We start from the raw sequence: 25,596 nt of genomic DNA on the forward strand, positions 1-25,596 counted from the left end.
CACTCTACACTACACACACCACTCTACACACCACTCTACACCACACACACTACTCTACACCACTCTACACCACATACACACCACTCTACACTACACACACCACTCTACACACCACACACACTACTCTACACCACACACACTACTCTACACCACACACACCACTCTACACCACACACACCACACACTCGACTCTACACCACACACACCACTCTACACCACACACACTACACACACCACTCAACACCACACACTCCACTCTACTCCACACACACCACTCTACACCACACACACTACACACACTACACACACACCACACACTCCACTCTACACCACACACACTACTCTACACCACTCTATACCACACACACTCCACACCACACACACTACTCTACACCACACACACAACACACACCACTCTACCCCACACACACTACTCTACACCACACACACCACTCTACACCACACCACAGACACCACACACACCACTCTACACCACACACACCACTCTACACCACTCTACACCACACACACCACTCTACACCAGACCACAGACACCACACACACCACTCTACACACGAACTCAACCGCGCACCCCTCCCCGTGAGCCGTGATGAGTCTCGCGCGCACCGGTCACTAAACATGCTCAATAAATATTGTAGAGAGCCATGGCAACGCCAGCCAGTCTATTTTTTCCGTGTGTTCCACTCCCTCCCGCCATCTCTCCCTCCTCCCTCCCTCCCTCTGAGCCTCGGTGGGCGCGAGGCCGCCACCGCACGCTGCCACGCGCCTCTGGCCCCGAGTGACCATCACCTCCACCTCCTCGTCGTCGCTGCAAGGCGTTTTGTGTTTTATGTTGCCCCTCTCTGCGGGGTCAATGGTCGACTCGCTGCGAAGCGGCAGGGGGCTTGGCCCCAGCGACACGGAACGGCACCCACAGCTCGGCATCGCCCACAGCCTGCTGCTGCCCACAGACACCGCCGACGATTCACCCTCCCTGCCCCTCGCCAGACATTCACCTCTCGTCGGCACGTTTAAGGCGTCGCGATTTCACTCTCGTTCGATTCAAAACTAAACACGCCGCCGCTGCTGCTGCCTCGTCTGGCTCATTGCCCGGCGATGATGCTGCGTTGGCACTCATGTGCCAATGAACACATTCAGAACATTCTGTCAATACAAGGATAAGCGGTGGCCTTAAAAATGCGGGCGACGTTTCGGGAAACGGCCCTTCGTCACGGTGCTGGAATTGTAAATGTCGTGGGCTTACCCTCCAACACACTACCGGCGTGCTGAACTAGTAACGAATTGACACGTTTATGTGACAAACTTTACGAATTGGCTGTCGGGTGGTGGCGGTGCTTAACGACACATTTACGCGATCTAACCCAAACAAAACCTCTGGATAATATTGGTCGCGAAAGCCCTCCGTGTTAAACTCGCATCATCACGCTCACGTCTCGAACATTTAACGCTGTGGGGACGCTACGTTTAAAATGTGTTTGTGCCTTTAACACTGTTGTTGTTCAAAACGTATCTCATGGTGCTTGTCAAGGGGTCCCCCAACTCGTAGGTTTGGCCACCAGTGGGGGGCCAAGACACCCCCCCTGCCCCCCACGCAAGTTACGCTCCTGCACGTGGCCCTCGGCGAGTGTCCTGGCAATGACTTGGTCAGTGCTGCCTCGGCTGCCCCTGGGGCGCATCGCTCTTGCTGCTGTTGCTGTTGTTGGCGCGGCTCCGCTCCCAGCCCCAGCCCTCGTGTTTCCCTAACCCTGACCTCCCCAGCACTCCACGCGGGCAGGAGGCGCCCCACTCACAGGACGCACCGTACATTGGAACGGGCCAGGTGGGTCCGCGGTAGAGCAAACACGGCCCGCAAATCGGACATCTGTGAAACTACTGGACGTCTGTGAAAAAGAGCTTCGTAGCTCATCGGATTCCTCCAGTATGCGAATTCTGAATGGCTGAGAGTTCACGCCTCATCACCCCATCCAGGGTAGATGATGCAAGGAGTACCACTCTGTGGGCAAGTTAACAGTGGGTTGTACTTTGGAAAGACTCCCCCCTCCCACTGGCCATGGAAACGTGGAATTTCCACCACTGGCTGTAAACAGATGAGCACCACGTCCATGATCATTTGAGAAAAAAAAACACTTATATTTTTTATTATTTAAACCGCTGCTGTCAACGCTTTGCATCGCCTCCCCACTCGCCCGGTGTTCCGTGTATTTGAAGCGGTACAGTCCGCGGGTTTCGCGACGCCACGTTAGGGCCTCTTTTTATTTTAGCGTCAGTCACCGCGACCGCACGGCGCGGCAGCGCGCTCACACCTCGGCAAGGAGGAACAGAGCGCGACTGTGCGCCCGAGAGCGCGGAGCCCCACGTGTCCACACCAATCCGTGTCTCCTCGCCCGCGTACTATTTATGACTTCCTTTCTCCGACGCAGCACCCCCCCCCCACCCCCCCCTGAGATTTGTTGAAAGGGAGCCCCCTGCCAGGCGTCTTGCAGGGAAGGGCCCGAGCCCCCGCGTCTCGAACCAGTGCAGCGGCGGGCCGTGGTCACGTGGGGCTCAACTGTGACGCGCGCCTCCAGTGCCACGAGGTCGCGGCGGCCATGGCGGGAATCAAAGTTTATTATACTGCAGGAGAAATCCGGTGCGCTATAAAGCTCTTTTTCACAGACGTCCAGTCGGGGCGGTTGTGAACGTTACAACAAACAGTACAAAAAAAACACCGAGTGCAAATTACAAAGGTAAACAAATCACCCAAAACTCTAACCCAATTAACAAATGAAACACTCGTCACCAGTCTATCTACTGCTGGATGAAGGCCTCATGACGCCGCCCCTCACAATCCACCTCGCTCCTGTACTTGCTCACCTCATCGCTCCATCGCGACGGTTGTCGTCTCCTCGCCCACGTTCTCTCCTGTGGCTCCACATGCCATGCCAGCCTGGGCCATCCTCCCCTTCCTCTTCATAATTCTAGGATTTCTATAACTTGGATTTGACCTCTGATCCATGCGTTTATCGTTTTGTCTCTCAGTGCCAATCCCAATCGTGCACCTACATATCCAAATGCTTCTTCGCTGTAGTCAAACATCAAGTAGTGTTTATTTGTGTTCCGCCAGCATTTTGATGGGTTACCCATGGAAATCTTGATCTAAGTTTTGTTATCAAATCTGTTGGTGCAGGAAAGCCTCGCAGGTAAAGAGCAAGTCCCAAGACACGATTCCCAGGAGGCTCAAGACACGACCACTACACCTCACCACCTGGAATCAAACATCGGGGTCAAAGGTTGCGAATGTATACACACACACAAACGCGGTATATATTAGAATATTTTATTTGAAATTTTAATACCTTGCCAGTTTATCTACAAAGCAGATGGTAAAGTGCCCTCGAAGTGCCCAACTAGTTTTTCTTTGACAAGTTCGAAATGAAACATTACAGAAACCCTGTTGTAAATAGCGAGACAGACACGTGGGCATTTCACGTAAAGCATCTTAAATAATCCGCAGCAGCGCCTCTGGGCTGACACGCGCGCAGCAGTCACACTTATGCAGGCAAAGGGGGAGACGTCGGACCTGCTACAGTGTTCAAACTAAAACAATCGCGCTTGCCCTCGAGGAAGACGCGGGCCATCTGACAGGCAGCTCTTGCGGTAGATACCCGCCGGGGCTGTGGGGCTCAGGCTGCCCGACCAGTTTGGGATTTTCGTCGACGAGAAAGTCAAAAAAGAAAAGACGGTGATGGTCACCTGCGTCAATGCCATTCGTGCACAGGTGATATTACAGAGACGTCACTGTGACGTCGGTGAGTTCACTGTGATATCACTAGAGCTCAAAAATGGTGAGGGGGGGGGACGTTTCCATTTAACGAGGTTTTTTTATCTTTACCAAAGATTCCTACTCCTGACAGCCCAAGGCGCGGTTTCACAAGAGATGTTTGCTCATCGGATCAAGTCTTCCCTTAAGCTGGATTTTGTTTGTTTGTTAAATTACATATTATAAACTACGCATACTGTCGTTCAATCGCTACCACCAACACCACCACCACCACCTTCAAATTGCACCCGATTCGAAATCTATGTACATATTACAATGGCGTCATCAAGGATATAAACAGCTGGCCGCTCTCACGCATTCGCTATGTACAGCTCCATTCGGAGAGGGCCCTGTTCCGGGACATCTCCCGTGGGACGGGCGGCTCCTGCGAGTCCAGGGCTGGGGTGTTGCCGTCTGTGGTGGCTGCTCATCCGATAGCGCCGACGATTGAACCACACTTCTCGCTCTCCGAGAGGTAGGAGAAAGTGCCATATTTTAATCCTCACCCTCCGGCAAAGTAGAGTTAACTTCCCATTTTTCCCCCCATTAAAGTAATTTTCTCCTTAACAGGCCTACAGGATTGGGTGTGCTGTGATGTGTGCACGTGTTCATAGGAGCATCCGTGTCAGACCCGGATTAATTAATGGAATTCATCAGGTGTGGCATATTTCTCAATTTTCAATCGCTGCTTTCTAAACGCCTTTGTTTGACAACAAGAAGGACGCGTACAAGTTTATTCTGGGTGCGAGCAGAGGAAATTCTGCGAAAAGGACTTGCACACTTGTCTCCATCCTATCCATTTCACAATCATTTTACCATCACATCAATTGACTGTTAATCAAAAGAACGACCGAGTAACGCGACGACGATCGCAGAATCAGTGACGGGGAGACGCGTGCCGTCGACGCGATTGAAATAAGATGACAGGCGGAGACGAACGGAGAGACGGCGAGAGACACTTCCCTGAAAAGAGACGAGCAACCCAAATGTAAATAAAACATGGATTCAAAGTTGGACTCATAACACCACGTGGGTTTGGGCTGACCCTATCTCTACCCCTAACAAGAACACTCGCGAGTTCAAAGCCAACACGCGTCCACTTTTTGGACTCGTTAAGTTTCTTTCGTTGCGGACACAAGAACAAATATTCACCCCGTTTCAGCCCGATGACAATGGCGGAGAATTTTCTGCGACTGAAGTGCGCCTATTTAAAGGGCCAGAAAGGCACGGTGGGTGGCGGGGCCTACAACACGCGGAGTCCGTGGGCCCACATCAGATGTTCACCTCTACAGCTTGAAATGTTTTCCATGAGTGGCAAAACCTTAGTGGTGGGTTTTTAGTAAAAGCGAATTGTGCCGTCAAATGAATAAATACGTGACATAATTTACTCTTACTGACCTTACAAATAAATTACCGCCAAATCTGCCCGTTACCGATTTTCACCGCGGCCCAGGAACTCGTACGCCGAACTGCTCGTCTCTGAAGCCGGCACCGAGGCTCACGGCCAACACCACCCCTCCTAGGCCCAGCGACAAGTCCCAACCTGGGCCCCAACCCTGCCCCAGCTGCTAACGGGCCACGTGGACTGGCTCCGTGAGCTCTCGTGGCTCTGGTGCTGTCGCCACGTCCACATGGCCCCTCTCTCCCGTTGCTCCGTGTGGAGGACCCGTTTCACACTCGCGCGAGTGTGAGGGGGTTCGACTCCCCGCAGTGGTTATCACCCCTTGGACCGTGGAATTCTGTTACAGCCAAGTCCCTTGCACGACCGAGACGTGACTTGCATTGTCTGGCAGTAAATTAATTCTCAATTATAACACAACACATGAATTGCCAACTTCAATGTACTTTACATGAATGAGTTAGGACTGAGGCTATGGGTGGAGGTCGGCCTAAGGCTTCCAGCTACGGATATTTGCTCGTCTTAGGACTTGCATTAAGATGAGGTAATGGCTCATGTTAAGGGAAGTGGTTAAAGTTCGTGATAATGGGGGTGTGATTAAGGTTGGTATTAGGGATAAAGTTAGGGTGTTGGAATGTGGTTAGGATCAGGAATATCGTTAGGGATGTGGCTAAATTTAGGGAGAGGCATTTGGTCACTTTTGGTATTCGGGGCTGGTTAGGATGTGGCTATGATTAGTAACAGGGTTAATGCTAAGGTAGTGGTTTTGGTTAATGCTATGGCTGCAGCTATGGTTAGTGTAAGAATCCGGGTTAGGGTTAATGCCACGACATGGTTAGGATTGTGGCCAAGACCGAAAAAGAAACGGGGCACAGAACCCCAGCAACGGTGACCACGGCCGCCGCCGCTGCGGCCCCCGTGCCCCGCGAGCGAACCGCGCGGCGGTGCGAAGGCGACAGCGTTGGCACAGGGCCGCCAACGACCGAGGGGACAACGAGGTGCGGCCAACCCCCGGTTGTCAGTGGGCGGACTATCCGGGTTGCGGATCCGCCGGTTAAAAATTTGCCATTCCCTCCCTTGCCGAGGGCCGGTGACTCGGCGCCCCCTTGCGCGACCGCGAACACGCCGCGGCGAGTGAAGGCGCTTCAGACGCGACGAACGCCGACTCGGCCAACTCTACCTCCCAACTCCCGTTCTACTACGCAGCAATAAATACGGTGCGCGTTCATAGGGCCACGTTCACGTGCGTCTGAGCATCGTCCCTCCGCGTGTTTTTTTTTTCCGGGCCGCCCCTGCCCCCCCACTCCGCAGGATAATCGTCGTGTAGTGCGTGGCCTGGGTTGGGCAAACGCTGCCGATTGGCGTCGTTTTTTTTAGCCGACAGGCAACGCTCGAAAGCGAAACGCAGTCACAGCGCCACCAGGCGGCAGGAATGGACATTGAACAGTGCTGGAATTTTAGATCATCGCAAGGGCCAGTGGGGATGTAATTATCCATCCCATCCACCGCTCAATTAGACCCACACATTGGTCCCCCCCTCCCTTGGTTCCCCACCCCACCCTCTCCCACTTGGTCCCCCCACACCCCCGCCACGGTGCACTGTAGGCATGTAACGACTCGTTCCCCTGGAACGTGGACGTCGTGATTCCGTCACCATTACATCGGACAACCAATTACATATTATCTCAGTCTGTCTAGTTTGTGCTGTGTCATGTTTCTACTATCTACACGGTGTCACTTGTTCTGTCATTTGTTCCGCGCGCGATGTGGCGAACTTTGCATATCGTCGTTATGCATAGTAAGAGCAGAGTCTTGACGCGCGCGATTCGACGCTAGTCTCGTTGCGTATATCGAGCGGCAAACCGTTACACACCTACAGTGCACGCATCGGAGCTTTACCCTCTCCTCCCGTGAGCCAATCGCGAAATGCAACGAATCTGAAACAATTATTACACGCACGCAAATCGGATACACGCGAGTGCAAGAGAAGAATTGAGTCGACGATTCGAGCGTCGTAACATCCCAGAGAACGCGTGGCCCCGTCAATCCACCCACGTGGTTGTCGAGCACACAGATAGGCCTCTTTTTTTTTTTCAAACGGACCAATCGCTTAATTTAGGAACATGACAAGTACGTAAAGAATGGCACTCATTTACGTCTTTGACATTTGTTAAAAGTCGTAAGAGTAGGAATAATTTAGAAGTTTGGAGGGTGGGGTGAGTGGGGGGTGAATTATCCATGGGGGCCCATGTCGAGCAGCAAAGGGGGCCTTGTGCGTGGTAGCGAGCGAGCGCAGAACATCGCGAGAATCCCCACCCACACCCCCGACCCCCGCTGGGTTGGACGGTTACTTTTTTTGGAAAAGATAATTCATGTAAAATGTACAGGTGCTCGAATGGACGCATTATTTGGACCCATTAAAGGAAGCAAGGTTTACAAGGAGCGTCCGCAAATGCACCTTGCGGTTGGCAACGCTGCCGGCGTGCAGCTCGGGGCGTGGCGAGTGGCGGCTCGTGGGTCCAGCCGAGGCCACAAACTCTACCCTGGGACTGATTTATCGATGCAGGCGACGCGTGCAGGGAGTTCAACCGGTACCCCGCGGGTGTGACGACCACGGTGCCGACGCTCGGCTGCCATCTGCCAAAGGAAGCGATGACGAAGCCACCGCTGCTAACTCACGCCACCCCGGGTGCGTGTGGTGCGTCACCTGCGACTGTGGTTTCTCCATAAAACCAGGCAGTAGCGGGTTACTTCACCCACTCGGCAAGTTCCACTCGGTTAAGCCAACACTGAACTTCTCTACAGTCGCCATTCAGGGCCAGGCAGGCCCATTCTCAGTACAAGGATCACTCAGGAGTCCAGGCTCAGGTTCATCTTACAGTCAGCTGTAGTTAGTGTCCACTACTTGCAGTACCCTTTCACAGCGAGTCGAGGGCTTTTTGTGAATGTGGCAACGCTGGCAAAAGCTCAGAACCGAAACTAAAAAGACCGCTCGGCTCAGTCCTAGCGCGAGAGTAAGGTTTGGCGTCAGCCGGTTTAGGTGTCGGTAAAGCTTGGTGTTAACAGCGAAGGTAAAAGGTAGGGTTAAGTTTCGTGTCTGTGTAAACGCGATGATCTCATTTCACCACCTGGAGTTGCAAAGTGTCTTCCAATCAAAGCGCTGTTGCCAGTGTCGCTGGAAGGCCTCAACTCAGCACGCACGCCGACAACCCGGCTGGGCCGCCAACCCGGCTGGGCCGCCAACCCGGCTGGGCCCACGCTCGAGCGATTACCGCGCTCCTCAAATCGGTTGCTAAAAAGCGACGCCCCTTAAATAAAACGATCGTCAACCGCCGCCGGTTCACCGTCCCCTAACGCGGAGGAGTGCGGTGAGCGACCTCTCCTGGCGGTTCGCGAGGAAGTTTCCCGCGGGCGGAGTTAAAACCGAACGGCGCTCGCTGTATTCGGACAAGCGGAGAGACGGCACGCACGCGTGCCGCCAGTTTCGCTACAGGGAATAGGAAACGCGGCCGCCGGCGCTTCCACCGCCCCCTCCCCGCGTGCGAGTACGCGCGGACGTCAAGTGCAAGCGGTCGACCCAGACTCACCACGCGGGGGGGTGTTCAGGGTGAAGAAGGCTCTCTCGCCACAACTACGCACAACCCACCTCACACACACACACCCCTCCCCTTACCAAACAACAATATATGATACATCGGTTTATGTGTACATGTGCAAGCTGCCGCAGTCCGTCGCGGCTCAAACTACAATTAACGACTGCGACGGGAGACAAAGATCAATCTCGTATGTTCTACATACAGTAGTTCACTCATTGACCCGACGGGGATCCTGCGACGTTCGGTCAATTCTCACTTCGTCCGTCTCTGCCCGCCCGACCGCCCGCCACAGAACTCCCCGGCACCGACCGGCTCGCTCTTTCCCAGACGATTCCGCGGTGGTTTTGGCGTTGGCGTCGGGCACAGAGATTGAGCGAGCGGGCGGGCGGGCGGGCGGGCAGGCGGATGAGCGAGCGAGGGGTCAGGGCCCGTCCACGCCCACCGCGCCGCAAGCTGGCGCGGTGGGCGTGAGCGTGGACGGGAACATGAGCACCTTGGCGCGCATGAACGACAGGTCAGGAAGGGCGGCCATGACCGACAGGGCCTCGCCGCTCAGCTTCTCTTCGCGACGCGGCCTCCTGCTCCGACACGAATCGACACAAAAGGACACGGAGCCCAACACGGATCAACAATAATCGCCGTCAGTCACCACGATACTCGTCAAACATCACAACACGAAACAACAATCAACACAGTACTAAACAATACAAATCAACACACAAAGACACAAATCACCAGAAATAAACACAAAAACAGTGCAACCACATTGTCTCTCAATGGTTTTTGGAGGCCGAGTTGGTGTAGCACTCAGATTACCGTGCGTTGGACGCACAACCTGTAGTGCTATCCGGTGGTGTGTTCAACGCAGTACAGCAAGTACGAGCGTGGAGCGACGGTGCTTGCATTCGCGAGCCATTCTCACACAACACAAGGTGCCTCCCGACCCCCGACCCTGCCCACCCCCCCCCCACCCCCACCGCCACCATCGCCCCCGCGCGTCCACTCACCGCGCCGAGGTGAGCGTCTTGTCGGCCGTGGACATGAGGCGCGCGATGGCGTCCGTCACTCGGCTCACCGTGCTCGCAGACTCCATCTTGGCCGTGGTCAGCTCAAACAGCTCTGGGTCGACGCCTACGGCCGCCACACGCACGCAGGTCGGGTCAGTGGGTCAGGGGTCACCGCCATGGTTCGGCAGAAGAAAAAAAACGCCAACAACAAATGCCGAAGATTAACGACGATTTGGGTTCATCCACTTTTCGGATGAACCCAACGACTCTGTGGACTCGTGAGGTCACTTGCCACACCCGGCGGGCCATTATGTGCCAAGAGCCGAGACGGCAAGTATGATGAATTACCGGCAGCAAAGTTGTATGACATCATTATGTGCTGCCTTGGGGGTGGGGGGGTGCTGTGTGCAAATAAACAATAATAAATAAAAACTAGGGAAAAGCATGCTTTTTCAACAAAAGAAAACAGCATCCATAAATAAATGGGCTACGTGTACTAACAGCTTTCAGCAGCGTTTGAATCAACATTGAAACGCTGGACTGGATTTCACTTGGTTGTTAAACTCGTGTATCCATCTGCGTGTGACCAGGCCCCCCCCCCCCCGCCACAGACTCCTGGTAAATGAGATGGCTAAACCCATTCGTGCGTGCTCACCAGGGCTAAATAAAGAGAAGCTTACTGAACGTGAAGAGATAATGTGGACGCGTGTGAGCATGGAGACATGTCGAGATTCTCGCTGGACGACTCGACATGCGGTTTAAAAAAATGGTCTCCGTTATTCGCCATTTGCTTTCAACGATTCTTGTTCAATTCAGACAAAGCCGCTGAGAGCTGCGCAGTTTTCACGCGACGGCGTAATGGAGCGCTAATTAAATTAGCCGTGCGAGCCATGACACCCATCCTGATTTGCAGGGCATTTTTAACGGATTAAAAAAAAAGATTGCAACACAACGAACGTTTAACCGCCTAAGTGACACACGCGCCGGCAAAGCTGAGCTATGCGTCCGTGCGCGGAGGATTAAGCACACGCACTAATGAGGTGCCGAAAAAGTGCGGCCAGCGACTGAGAAGCAGAGCTGTAGAGCTGTAGGCCCCGGTAGCTCTGGCGGCTCTGGTGGGAGCGCAGCGCTGCGGGCCTCCCGACAGTTGGCAGCCGCTTGCCGGGTGCCCCCTTGGCCCAGTCTCGCAGGGCGCTTCAGCGAGTCGGCACAAGAGCCACGCGGACGGGAGCCTGGCGTCGCGCGAGGCGCATGCCTCCAATCCAGCACTCTGGTGATGGAATCATCGTGCGCGAGCGACTCTCGGCGAGCAAGGCCGTGATTATGAGAGGGGATGGCAGCACAGGAAGAGACTGCTGCTGACTTCTCCTGCCTCACCTTTGACCTATTCACCTCGAACGCACCTCCATCTCATCAGATCTCACAAGTTTAGCCAGTTTCAGGTTGCATAGTGCTTGGATGGACAACTACATGGACGACAGGTGTTACAGGCTGCTCCAGGGCTACACTCTGGGCAGCCGAGGGGAGTGAAGCACATTGTTGTACCATACTTATACGCTTCCGCGTCTATGCTCGCCTTCTTCACCAACCCTCACTGACCAGGGTGGTGAAGTATGGTCAAACGACTACCTGGAACCACAGGGCATGGGGAAGGCCCTCATCCAGTAGCAAATTGACGAAGGGCTGCACATGCGCGCGCGTGTCGCGCCGTGAGACGTTTGAAGTCGATTTAGGTATACCAGGTGAGAACTCGGGAGACTAAAATAGCCTATTATTCTGCCGGAAAGGGTGGCGATGATTGCAATGTATGATCCGAATTTCAATATCCATTGGGAACTCTCACAGGGCAGTAAATCACCCCGTGTATTAAGAGGAAGGTCCGTAGAAGCAGATATCACAGAACTCCTTCCGAGAGCCTTTCAAATGAGATTTTTTTTTTACCACACACGATGGGGCAGCACTTTCCTATATGTCCTGCAACATTAACATTTTTGTTGCACGGCAAACTGATATTATCCATTCACAGGGCTGAAATTTAGCCAGGTGAAGTGGAAAAATCATATTTAACGTCAATTTTCGTGCAGTCAGTGATAGCCAACGAGGATCCATAAATTATCCACACAGTCCATGAGCGCAGAGCAGATATCTCAACCCCGTCAGGTGGCACCCCGTTAGTGGTTCCAATCTTTTCACGTGGCCATTTGACGAACGTATTGTTGAGTTTTCAGTTCACCGTTGGTGGTGACTGACAATTGAGGCCAGGATCTCCGAAGTGCCCGCTCAGCATTCTGGCTCGAGCCACCACCGCCACCAGCGCCGTTTCAAACGGAAGCCGACATCGCCGAACACGCTCCGCTGAAACTCAGGTGCTTTTTTGAAGAGGCTACGTGCGAGTAAAGCGAGGAAGGAAAGCGAAACGCACACGCGTGCTCGCAGCGACGTGGGAACCCCAAACGTGTACGGCGAATCGATTCCCCTTTATCATTCTGCGGACAACTCGGTCGGTCGGAGCGGCAGTAGCAGCTAGCGTGATCACAATGCAATCCGCGGGTAGGAGCGGCGGTGGCAGCTAGAGCGCTCGCAATGCAATTCGAGGGGGGTGGGGGAGGGGACGGGGGGGCGATGGAGCAAACACAAAGCAAAGTGCAGCCGAGCGAGGTTCCGGTCAGCGGCACGCTCCGCGAATGTCGCGTCGCGCAACTCGGGGGGTGCACGACCGGGACGGCGACGGACCACGAGCCGTCTCCACGGAGACTCCGCCGAGACGGCTCGTGGCGGCGACGCCGACGGAACCCTCGCTCCGTTTTCACGGCAAGGCAAGGCGCAGCGCGGCGTCGCTGACCTGGCATGGACGCGCCCTGGCTGGCGCCCGTCCACTCGTCCGCTGGCCCAAAGAAATCGAGATTAAGGGTGCTGGAGGCTCCGTTGGCTAGGCGGTTAGTAGGGGGACGGGGAGGCAAGAGGGCGGTGCCGTTAGGGTTCACGTCCGGCGGGAATTGAGCCAGGGAGCAACGGAAGGGAAAGGGGAAAAAGATAACATCAAGAAGTCGGTAAATTGTGAGGACAGGTGAGGGCAGGTGACAGCAGGTGAGGGCAGGTGAGGGCAGGTGAGGGCAGGTGAGGGCTGGAGGGTGCCGGGATGTAAGCCAAAGGTGTCTCCTTGTTCAACGGAGCGTGGGGCTGTGCTCATCGACATTGGCGGTCCTGAGTCGGTGCTGGAAGTTCCACACTGTCATGGCGGGGCCAGTCTACATTTAGGATGGCCGCAATGAACTCCCTACAGAGTGTACTCCTTTTATCGATGAAAGAAGATCATTGGTGATAAATGGATGATGATGCCTTTCAACCAAATCACGCCCGAGTGTGCCTGATCTCATCAGTCCTCAGAAGCAAAGCAGGTCTGGGCCTGGCAAAACCTTAGAAGGGAGGTTGCCTGGGAATACCAGATGGTTGTCGACGTTGGTTGCGAGGTGGCCAGAAGATGACAGCACAGCAACGGATCCTTGACTCTATCTGCATGGGTTTTGCTCCGAGTGCTCCGGTTACCCTTCTGCCAAAGCTGAACACCCGCTATGAAGGGCCCTCATGATAACGAGTCTCGAGACTGTGAGGCTTTGCAGGGTAAAGAAAGGACGTGAGTTTTATTATTATTACTGATCACGATGATTGACGACGACGGTGATAACAATAGGCAGGGGTCAGCGGCTGACCGGCACTGACGCGATCACCCCTTCCTCTTGTGAGTGGAACGCTCTTAACGAGCGAGAGAGACACACAGAGCTCACCCTAGAGAGAGTCTGAGACACGCACGTAGAAGACGGCTGCAGACAGTTTAGAAAGAAGCTTTATATGCGAATTCATTCAACGGGAAACAAACAAAGCCTTTGCGTTCAAAAAGAGTTACAGCTCTCGTCAACACGCAAGTCGACTTGACGTTCTGATCTTGCGAAAAACACTGCACGCAGTGAGGGTTAACATCTCCTGACAAAGCGCCAGCTCCTATCCGATGTGACATCGTCATGTTTTTGCGCATTTTTTTCCATGTTTTTTTCACAGAACAGATTCAAAAACTCACAAGGCAAATAAAATAGTTCTACACACATTGCGAATAAAGCAATTTGTTATAATATTGCACAGGAAAAAAGAAATGCTGAAAATACAGAAGCATGGATTTAGGCTTCGATTTAAAAGGAGAGGACAGAATAGCAATACGGCCGGGAGGAAAATCACGCAGCTAGGAAACCAAACACTTCCAGGATCATTTCAAGGTACAGGTAATACTACTTTATCTAGGCTTTCTCTCATTAACAAATGAAGCAATTTAGCTTTCACGTTATCAGTGTGTTGCTCGTAAAAATGCTTGGTAGAACACGTTGGTTGCATTTGCCTTACCTTCACAACATTTAGAAGCGACATAGCGGTGCACTGAGTGGTTTATCAACCGTTTGAAAAATCACTGCGCTCATCCACTAACTCACAACGCCACGTTCGAACGATTTACCTGAAATGGAGACGTTCCTTCCCCTGATCGTCTGCTTTATGGTGCATTAACGTTTAATTACATTTGTTTAACGCTCGGCCAAACGTGCTTTTTTGGAGAATTGAAAATAAGGATTTCGAAAACAAGTTTAAAACAATCACCACTTTGTATTTAAATGTTACCGCTCACCAACATGAACGACTCATGAAATGGCTTGGAATGTTATGGTTGAATAAGTAGCTGTCTGTCTCTCTCTATATATATCTATACATCTATAACGTTTTATGTACAGTAAATTTTGAAATACGTTATCTTACTTTCATGCCAGAGAAGGCATTTTAAAAAAATCAGGGTGGTTTTCTCAAAAGTTCGGCATCGTGTCGCGAATAAAGAGGAGACGTTATAGGCGAGGTGGAGGGGTGGTAAGAGAAGAAAATACGCCTTGGTTTGCAAGGTGACCAAGGTGGAAGGAGGGGAGGAAGACGAGATGGGAGAAAGCCTAGATTTACAGCGAGCGAGGCAACGCTTGCGGCAGCGGTACAGCGATCAACGCGCAGGGAAAACGTGGTGGTGCGTTGGTTCGTGCGTGCGTTGGTTCGTTCGTGCGTGCGTTCGTGCGGCAGTCCGAGATGGAGCGACAGCGGTGGAGCCGAGTCAGCGAGACGGATCAGGAGAAGGAAGTCTGCCTGAGGCTGCGTGGCGCTCGCCTAGGCGCGCCCGCCGCTCTACCACTGCCCATCGTCGCCCTGCGGCGCAACGTACCGTCCAGCGGGTTCTTGAGGCCGCTGCCGCTCCAGTCGAACTGCGCGGCCGCTACGCCCTCCTGGTGGCGTGCCCGCACACGCGCGCGCACACACGTAAGCACAGGCAGACGCGCAGACGTTAGTATGGTCATATGTACACGTTCGCGGGACAATGACAGGGCGCTGTTGGCGAATATTTAGTTTTTTTCTGATGCTGTGGAAAAAAAATGTGTCAATGTCTCCATCACCAAGGAAAAGGGCAAAATGCCGAGGTAATGTGATGCGTTGTTGTCCATCTGGCACGTATGTAATGTCTGACCGGATGGGTTTACGGATATGGTTCAGGTCAAAGATTGAGGGTTCAGGGTGCAGAGTTAGCGTTCAAGAAAGTGGCTTATGGGTTAGAGATACAAAGAAAAAGTGGATTAAGGGTCAAGGTTCAAAGCTCACAGCTAGGATTCAGAAGTGGTTAGGGTCAGTGTTAAAAGTTCAGAGTAAAGATGAAGCGAATTACTTTTGGGGCCCAGGTTTCATTATCGGGTTAAGGGGCTGGAGCTTGAAAACGAGGCTTCGGACTTATGATTCTAGGATGAGGTCTCAAGAGTTCTCGTTTAGGAGCAGGTTAAAGGTCGCGCTTTACGGGTCAGGGTTAGAGGTCGCGCCCCGTCTTGCCTGAACACTCTCGCCGGACGCTGCGGCGCCGGCGCTGCCGGCGCTGCCCGGCATCGCCGTGCCCGAGCCCTGCGCGATGGAAGCGATCTTCTCGGCCGCAGAGATGGGGTTCATGGGGCCCTTGGTGGGCTCCAGCATGCCCTACATGCAGCACAGCGATGACGACAACAACACACACAGCACAACAAACAGCACCACTTAACAGGGTCCCGTGCGTGGCACACAATGCCGCTTAAGGGAGATGAATCGGTTTTGCGATGTCGTCAAACGGTGCCCAATTGACGGTAAAAACTTTCCCTAAGACGGCACTCGGTCGTGTGTAACGTAATACTTTTGTTAAAAAAAAATCCGATTTAAAACCATAAAATCCGGCAACACTTGAGCAGTGTGGATGTTAACAAATACTGCCCTGCAACGAATGGGCCTAATCTGAGCTAATGTATCACACAAAATCTCTCTATGTTCCCTCTGGTCTGAAGAAAAGCCATGGGCCAAAATGTTCCTCTTCTTTCTTTTGCCAGAGTATTGCACCTCCTATAAGCACGGTTGGCTACGTAAGGTGCGAAAGAAGTTCAACGTACATACATACAAACAAACGTCTCTTCCCGCTCAAACAAGAGCGGGGCAGTGTTCTTCTCCATTGGTGACGTTGAGCCGGCAGTAAAAGTTGCACGCTCCTGTGGCAAAGGCCAGTCTCTCCAATAGACAACTACCAAGCCTTCCGCTGTACACCAGCGAGGAGGATGGCATTGGTGGCGCGTTTCCCGTTTGTGTGCGGCCCCGCGATCAAAACGCAACCCAGCGTCACGGGGGTCCCGTCTCCACGGCAAAACGACCATGGGTTTGTAGCGGGTGGAGGGGCCAGGGAGGGTGGGAGGGACGGAGGGCGACTTACCAGGCCGGCGGCGTAGACCGGCACAATGACAGGCTGCTTCTTCTGCCCGGTGAAGAGCTGCCGGGAGGGGGGAAGGGCAACAGAAGAAAGCAGACGGCAGATGGAACCGGCGTGCACCAAACGACCGTTCTGTCACGATATTAACAGCCCCTTCGGAACACAGCCAGGCGGCACTGCGGTTAAGAAGGTTGAGAGTTCAAATCCTGGTTGGGGACCGCTTGAGTAAATATATTTGCAGGGTCAGATCGTTGAATATTTTTTTGCATTGGAAACACAACTCTCCTGTGAATTCTTACGCAACGTGACGGTGCACGGAGGAGAGAAGGTCGCGATTTATCATTGGCATTTGGCGTTCGTCGCGAGACGGCGTTGACAGAAACAATCACAGCGGCTGCAGCTCATTTCCCCGCAGCCTGGGAATGCGGGCGCACGCTTCCAGGAAACACTTTAACGAGGGCCAAGCAAAGTGGGCTTCAGCTAATGTTGCATCGCTTAATTGATTCACCGTGACGTAGTTAATCAATTAATCCGTCGGCGTTTAACCTTGCGTGCTTCTCCCTTACGGCTGGAGGGCCGCGCATGCGTGCACGACATGGGGGGGGGGGGGGGCCTCGCCACTAATTGACGCTGGGGGCGCGAGGCTGACCCCCCCAACCCCCTAGGGTTTGCGATGTTAGGGGAAACTGCACCCCGCATGTGGACACAGCGCTGTCCGCTCCGCGCCTTGACCTGTCGGCTACACTGAGCCGAGATATTCCGATTCGGCGCACACTCACCACACACGCTCGGTAAACGTGCGTTTCCACACGTGGCACGCTCGCACACGCGTGCAGAATTCTGTGAACTTGACGCTGAGTTCGCGCCGACTCGCACTTACTCCTTGTTCAGATAATGCAATGCGCTCGTGTTGTCACCCCTACTCAAATAATAATAATACGTTACTACTCAACACGGACAGATCGCAGCGTCAAATCGGGATGTATTAAAATTGTGCTCTTGGCATTGTCCCAAAACAAGGAAACATTAATTCGGAACTCAGAGAACAGACCCCAGAAGATGTCGTTACAGAACTACTTCTAAAGGAACATCACACGATGTAGAACAGACGTGCAATGCACATGCCTGGCTCCACTGGCAAAACACGATAGACGACTCAACGACAAGCATGATGCTCTAACACAGGGCAAGAGGCAACGTGAATGATGTGGATGACGTGAATGAGCGAGCAAGTGGCTGAATTAGTGAGCAGGTGGACGAGGTGGCGAGCGGGTGGACAAATAAGCAGAGGAGGCAGGTTGGTGAACGAGCAAACAAGCGGGCGGTTGAGCGAGCGAGCAGGTGAGTGAGCCAACAGGTGGCCATGTCCGCCAGCTAGCAGTTTCGTTGGCGAGTGAGCGGGCGACACTCACGATGTTGCGCGTGTCGATGCCAAGCGCCGACAGCAGCCTCTTGTTGGTGTGGGAGCCGCCCCACTGGTACCTGAGGCCGTGAGCGTCGTCCGTTTCCACCAGCTCCGCCCACAGGGCCAACGCCGGCCTGCCAGCACACGCGCACACCCCGTTAATCGATCGCCCAAACCCGGGGTCTCCCACGGGGCGGCCAGGTCGTGTTGCTGGGAGGCGCGACCCGCAAGACGCGGCCGTCAACGCGTCTGATCCAAGCTCGTACGCGAGCTCGCCCGTGCGCACGCAAACGCAGGCACGTACGCACGCACATGCGTGGTGCAACGTCACGCACCGGGCCACGCTCACGCCCACGGAGGTCCCGACGCATTCAACAGCAGCTGCCGCCGCCGCCGCCGCCGGCGCGACCGCCGACTCACTTGGTTCACGCCGACGGGAGCCGTCTCCGACTGCGATCGCGATCCACCCACGGGTGATTGCTCTGCCTCCCGGCCCGCCCGCCCACCCGCCCGCCCGCCAGGCCCGGCCCTCTCATGACCCTGGTCTCATCAGCATTCTGAAAGTTCCCTCGCGCTCGTCTGGCTCGCTTCACCTCTTCTAGCTAACGCAGAGAAGGCCCGTGCGAGCGAGGGTGCGTGGACGTTTAGCGACGACGCGTACGGACAGGCCGTCTGGTAAGAGACGGCGGTGCGTCCATTAGGAGTAAGGCATCTGTCGAGAATACAGTCTGACGTGCCTTATGACAGGCAGCGTGCCTTTGTTCTTTTATCACGCTGGGAAAATTGCCGAGGGAGACGAGAGAGCGAGGGAAACAAAAAAACGCCGAGCAGAAGCGGAATATTTCATTGACTCATAAAATGGATGAGGCAGTCACCGAGTGTAAGCGATCAGCAGACAGGGAATCCATCCCGAGCGAGTATAAAAGGCTGCTTCTGCAGATGTTCAAACAGCAGGGAGCCCGCTTCACAGCTTAACGGGCTGAGTCGTCGCAGTGATGGTGGTGAATCTCTGAACGCGTTTTGGCGACTTCATTTTAATGTGCGGCGGGGGTTCCCAAATTTACGTGCGCCGTGCCGTCGCTCGCAACTCTATAAAGTTATAAAAGGTGTTTGTTTAAAAGTGCGTGAAGCCGGCACCGCTGCGAATCCTTTCTGGGGCAGTCGTTATGAATAATTCATTTATGTACTTTGCCGACCGAATTCGGGGCTTCCACGTGCGTGCAATTAACACACGAAGCACCACGCACAGCCGTACTCGTGGCACTGCCGCCACATTGAGGGTGCAGACATCGTCGTCGCTACGCCTACGTCGCACTGCGCAGCATATTAAAGAGAGTGTGAATTAAGAACCTCAGCAAAGAATATTGCTAATAGTGATAACAATGCATTAGTAACAACAATAACATTAACTGTCTTGATAGCTTTACACCAAATCATAAAAATGAGGTAACAACTTTCACTCGTCGTCATCAGCAATGATCTGTCTACTGCTGGAATAAGGCAGGGACAGTCTATTATGAGTTCACAGTCAACAGGGGCCGTGAAAGTAATCTGGCACCGTTTTTCGAAAACAAAGGAATCTAGGAAACAAACCTGGGAACGAGATCGACTCGATTCTCACGGACAAACCGCACGTCGTCAGAGACGTTCCTGTCCTCAACAACGAAACACAGGAAGCGACCACAGGAAGCAGGTGTGCAGTGAAAGTCTCCATTCAACACAGCCAAAGAGGGGACAACGTTGATAAAGGGCAAAATCAAGGCAGAGTTCCCATTAAACGCCTTGGCGAGAGGGTAGCGGATTTCAGAATAAATCTCAGCAACTTATCAAGTATGGGCACCAAGCGGTACGCACTGTGTTCGTGTATGTTCAGAGTGAGGGTGGGGGGGGCAGCGCACGCTTGCCACCACGAACCCGAGGAGCAACGCTTGAGGAAGCCAAATTAACCGCATCGGCATCTCATGGGCAATCTGGTAATCAAAGCTCGGGTTTAGACGATAGTGGATTGATCACTCTGCCAATGCGCAGCACTTTGCATCGGTATTTCCCAGAGCGCATCCACTTAGTACGCGGAGAGGAGTCGCTACGATTTGGCATAAAACCCGAAACAATAAACTAATGCACGTGACGAAGAAAAGGGAAACAGAGTGAACGCGCGTCACACCGCATCCATCACCCTCCACAGCGGCACAAATTACTGTCTCCCTGCATCCCCCTACGCCGCCTCACCAGGCTGCCAACAGCAGGCGCCCGGGGCCCCTGCATGACGGCGCGCCGTGCCAGCGAGGGGTCCTCACTGCGCGCCTCTCGCTCGCTTTGCTCGCACCACTAGTACCACTAGTACCACTTGTACCGCTCGTACCGCTCTGCTGATGCTGATGATACATGTGGGCTAATAAATTAGACAAACAAAAGTGCACAACTGAGACAAAACTAACTGAGAAAGAATACAAATGCCACATTGACAATGATAATACATTCTGGGATTGTGAAGTGGTATGGTGACAACTGATTGAATCTCCGAGGAAAGGATAATATCGTTACAATCCTAGCTCTCACCCCCGATGGAAACACCCCCCGTATCTTAGAGGTGTCCGCGCCCCCTCCTCCAGCCCCAAGCAAATGTGCCGTGCCTCTTTATGGAAAGCCTGACATTTACGCTGAATGGTAACTCAATCACACCTTCGGCTGCTCACTTATTCTTCCGGGATGCGTGTTTGTCTGGCGCCCCCGCTGAGACGCCCTCGCTGAGACGCCCTCTTTTCTGTGACAGCGGCGATATCCATCCGCCACGACGCTATCTCGTTTCCATCTAACACAGCGGTGTCCCAGCCATCGTATTTGGCGATGGCCTGGTGGCTCAGGAGTTTAAAACGTTGAGCTCGCACGGCTGAGACCCGCTGGGTTCTAATACTGCCAGCCGCCCGTGATGAGGTTTGGGTTCTAAAGTCGAGTGGGCTGATGGTCTTAGCCAAATCACCATGATGACTGCACAAGAAACCAGCAAGCTAAATGTGGATTTTAACTTAGTTTGGTAAAACAGTTCTTAGCATTAAATGTTGGTTATTCCTGCCATGAAAACTCACTTCTCAGTAGAAAACTAATTTCTTAAGAACCAGTTTTTGAATTTAGTTTCTTGTCCTTCCACCGCACCTCCGATTAGCTCGGCTGGTTACGTACGGCGCGAAAGAATTTCAACATACACACAACATACATATGATGAATGTCTCCATAGCAAAAAGCGACAGTGTGGGGACAAGAGATCGCTTGAGGAGATCTCAAGTGGTGGTTCTGCACCAGCACTCTCTCCCGCGGGCTGTTCTCCGTCAGCGGGTGATTGACGCGTTGTCTCATGACAAGATGCCCAAGGCTCCAATGGAATAAAGTCGGGGAAAAAAGACAACAAAAAAGTTTGCGCAATATTGCTGGTGGAAACGCAGATGCTTGCTTGACAATAATTGAACTTGAATGCACCACATTCACTTTTTTTTAAAACTGTGATCAGATACTCTTTGGTTCTATTCGGTAAAGTCACGTAGGTAAAAAATAAAATAACAAAAAATCACGACGTTTCGGCCACAACACAAGTGGCCTGATGAGGCCTGATGAGGCCACTTGTGTTGTGGCCGAAACGTCGTGATTTTTTGTTATTTAATTTTTTACCTACGTGACTTTACCGAATAGAACCAAAGAGTATGGATCCTTGCAGTCACGAAAGCTTCAAATCTAGAATGTGATCAGATATTTTTTATGGTGAACACAAGAAAAAAACCAGGGTGGCGAGATGTTAACTCCTTCGCCCGGTATACAGGGGGTTGTGGGTTCGATCTCGACCCTGACGCCTGCTGCATATTTGGAGTTTGCGTGTCTCTCTCCCCCGTGGTTGCGTGGATTGCCAGGTCGCTTCTGCAAAAGAGCCATATAACTCAGTGGACTTCTTCAACGGAGCACTGCTTTACCAGGGCAAAGATGCTTACGGGCGTTGCAGATCCGAGTAGCTGTCCTGCATTGGAGCACCCCGGTACCCAGTCAGGTACTTAGCTAGACAAATCGTGTTACCTTTATAAGCCCATACCAACCAGGGGTGGTCAAGTATGGTCAAACCCCCCCACCTCCCCCCGACGACCTACTCGTCTCCACCATGGCCCCCAGTCCCCAACAGCCATTGCTGGATTCACCAGCCAATGGTGTTGGTTGGTTTGGCGAAGGAATGGGGCGACGGAGGGGGGGGGGTGGGGTTACACTTATCCTACTCCCGAGGGTGAACCCCACCGACCCTCTCTGCCGCTTTCAGGACCCATATCGCCCCACATCATCACAAGCGCCCGCGGACTGAAGAGCGGAAACACGCGCGGCGTGATTGTTTACGCCCCCCACGGTCGGTCTCCCTTTGGGGGAATCGCAGATCAATGAGAGCCACTTAGATCCGACCGATCGATCAGAGCGCTGCGCGAGCGCAAGGTGGCGGCCGCGCCCCACTCCACCACACATCCGTGTCACGTGCCCCGCAGCATTCCTACAGCAACAAGGCACGTACGTTTCCCTGTCAGAGACACAACACTCACACTGAATTACTTGAGTACGTCCTCATAAGGACGTCGTCAACACTTACCAAGGGCACACAAACTGTGTGTTAAGGGGAGGGGGGGCCGGAACCTAAAGTATACTTTAAAATATCCACAACAATGTTGATAAAGCTTTTTCTCTGACAATCAACACTTTCATGTACCTCTTTCTTCTCTATCTGCACAATCCTAGATTATCTTTTCCCAATTACATTCCAACTGTGCCGACCGGCACCATTCATGACGCAAAATAATTTATCGCAAAAGGCAAGGCTCACCACCCCATGCTCGAGAGCAAAGCGGCCTCTGAAAGACAACACAGACCCACTCCTGTGATTCTACTTCCTATTGTAAGGACAGTACGGGGTGATGTAGGGATAGTACGGCTCCCCGTGGCCATTGTTACTAATTAACGTAACGGGAACAGACAGGATCACGTTAGGGTAATGTGGGACCTAAGTGGTTGCTAATAATGATTGATGCGACAAGCTTTGACAGGGTCCTGCAAGGGGAAGCACGGGACCCTAACGGTCGTAAATTGTAATAAGGGCAGAGACAAGACAGGGCCAGGTGCGGTGAGAGAGGGTCCGGGAATAGGGGCGTGGCCGGGTCGTGAGGGGGATAAGAGCCGGTGTGAACCGGGGCTCTGGGCTGCTGTTGTGGGGGCACTGCCGTCGCCGTCGTCACCTTGGAGTGGGTCGTCTTCATCATCCTGGAGTGGGCACTTTGTAGTCTTGGAAGGCTTAGAGTTATGTTGTCTCATAATAGAGCTATCTAAGTTACCCAAGTGTATATGGTCACTCGCGGTTACTCGTTAAGTTATCAGTGTTCGGCGGACTTTATTCATAATAAATATACATATAATAGCTGAACAAGACGGTGTCTCTGAGAGCTACATTACACTATGATCCACACAAGGGGCCATTATCCATTCTTATCTATGTCCCGCTACGGCGGTGTTCATTATACAGCAAGTCAAAGCAAACGAGTGCAAACCTCAAGAGCTGTAAACACACTCAATTGAAAAAACAAGTTTAGCATGAGCGGTTTTTGGTTTAGACCAGTGGCTGAGACCATCTAACTGCCTTCCGTTGGGAAACTACGTTCATCACGAGTCGCGGGAACCCCAGACTTGAAGCAAGTTGGCGCTATAAACGCTTCACGATGTCAAGCCTCACGATACAATGACTGTGATATCCTATTGTAGTTTCCATTGATAATGCATTGTGTTTGTGGTTTTCTGTACTTCCCGTACGAATCAAAGATTTACTTAAATGCTCTGCAACTGCAGCTCACTCAACAGAACCTGCCACGGGTTTTGTGGTCAACTCTACAACACGTAGCACGTATATTGCACACGCTGTCGCGGGTACAATAACATCATTAAACAATTCAAGCTCCCATAAAACTTATGACGTCATATAACCAGAATTCCGTCAATTACTCACGAAACATATAGCAAGTGTAGTATCTGTGCGTAACAACCATTAATCTAAAACTTTAATTATTGTGGTCACATTTTCTCAATAAAAAATATATGTAAGAAATTAAATGAGCAATTATTATTAAATGTATTATTATTATTACGCTTGACCACCCATAAAAAGCCTGTACTCTTTTTCAGGAGGGTTCTTCCAATGTTTTGCAGTCAGGGGCCACGTAGCCATGTGTAATCCCAATTGAGTGATATGCAGGTAATTTTTCATAATTGGGATATCTGACCAACAGCAGTTACATCACCTATGGGAAGACACCGGAGAACCCAGAGGAAACCATGCAGCGAACAGGGGGGAGAGCACACACTCCGCGCAGAACAGGTGACCGAGTCGGGAATCGAACTCAGGAAATTCCTACTTTGAGGCACGGGTGTTACCGCTGTGCTGCCACCCTGCCGACACAATGACGGTCATATTTCTCACAACCGGACCATACCATTATCATCGTGGACCTCCTGGTGCCATGGTTTTCCAGCGTCACCGCACCGACACACCCCTAATGTGAAGCCAGGATGTCCGCGGTGCCGGCTCTGTACTCCGTCACGGCGTTCGTCGGCGCCCTAAGCCACCCGGTCACCCCCCTCGTCAAACGGAACGCACTCCTGATTAGAGTATGGGGAAAACAAAGGGCACTCCGGCCGCTCTTTTGAAAAAGCTGATAGTAGTGAAGTATCTCTAAAACCAAAAAAGCCTCGCTCACGGTCCACACATGAGAAGACTACTGCACAGAGGCACTCGGAGCATGACTACACAGCCATGCGCCCTTCAAGGAACGCGGAATAAAACATTCAACCGGCCCTTATCTTGCAGATAAGCCTCTGTGTTCTAGGCTATCCAATACAAGATCATCGTTTTTGAAGTTATGGGCTGGAAAATAATTGAAGAACAGCATTCGCTCAGCAACATCACTTGGGCAACTACAGTGGCAACGGTTTATCAGAAACTTTAAAGCAAAGATGAGGAAACTACAGCCTTAAGGGCCAGCACATTAGGCCTACCACTTTTGAAATGACACGCAAACAATATTTATCCCTTCGTTTAAAGTTTCGAAGCCACACTAATCGGTTACTAGAGGGAAATATTGTCGAGCTAGCAACAACATTGCATTAGTATTGTAGCGTGCCCAGTCACTTCAGCCACTCTACGGGCCTCTTGCAGTCACAGAAGCGACCCGAGGTATGTGTTGTTAAATCTGTGGTTGTCCACCACTGGAAAAGGTTGATCCTGCTTAACTCCTGCTTTTAAGTCTAAAATCCCCACGTTCTCATTAATGAAAGTTAAAGCTCATGGCGGAGAGCCTGGGAAACGCAACACCAAGTGATTTGGATTGACAGGGCGGTCAGACGGCGCAGCGGTAGCGAGGTTCACGGTTAAAATTCACGCCGTCTGCTTCACAGGGGACGTTAGAGATCCCCCCCGGTGTCGTTCGAGATCCTCCGGTGTCGTTGGCAAGAGTTGGCCATCGGGTGGCAGCGTCGGGATCCAAATTTGGTGAATTTAAAAATAACCCGCCAACCACTC

The 25,596-nt window shown here is 52.6% G+C and overlaps 1 protein-coding gene across 4 annotated transcripts in view; it reads right to left on the reverse strand.

The window, feature by feature from the left end:
* Positions 1 to 3,323: 3,323 nt before the first annotated feature.
* Positions 3,324 to 25,596, reverse strand: part of AFTPH (aftiphilin) — a 33,725-nt gene continuing 11,452 nt past the window's right edge. For 2 of the 4 annotated variants that reach the window (XM_032948435.2, XM_032948436.2), the window contains exons 4-10: positions 18,022 to 18,148; positions 16,613 to 16,669; positions 15,718 to 15,858; positions 15,065 to 15,125; positions 12,665 to 12,751; positions 9,823 to 9,946; positions 3,324 to 9,393 (exon numbers count right to left, since the gene is read on the reverse strand). In XM_032948435.2, the coding sequence (XP_032804326.2) occupies positions 9,237 to 9,393; positions 9,823 to 9,946; positions 12,665 to 12,751; positions 15,065 to 15,125; positions 15,718 to 15,858; positions 16,613 to 16,669; positions 18,022 to 18,148 (754 nt within the window). In that variant the 3' untranslated portion in view covers positions 3,324 to 9,236. Of the gene's footprint in view, positions 9,394 to 9,822; positions 9,947 to 12,664; positions 12,752 to 13,648; positions 15,126 to 15,717; positions 15,859 to 16,612; positions 16,670 to 18,021; positions 18,149 to 25,596 lie in introns of those variants that run through there. The other 2 variants (XM_032948437.2, XM_076063557.1) reach the window with 2 other exon arrangements.

The sequence above is a fragment of the Petromyzon marinus genome, chromosome 6 (genome assembly GCF_048934315.1).
Source record: "Petromyzon marinus isolate PM22_M1 ecotype Great Lakes invasive population chromosome 6, UKy_Petmar_22M1.pri1.0, whole genome shotgun sequence".
Lineage (NCBI taxonomy): Eukaryota > Metazoa > Chordata > Hyperoartia > Petromyzontiformes > Petromyzontidae > Petromyzon > Petromyzon marinus.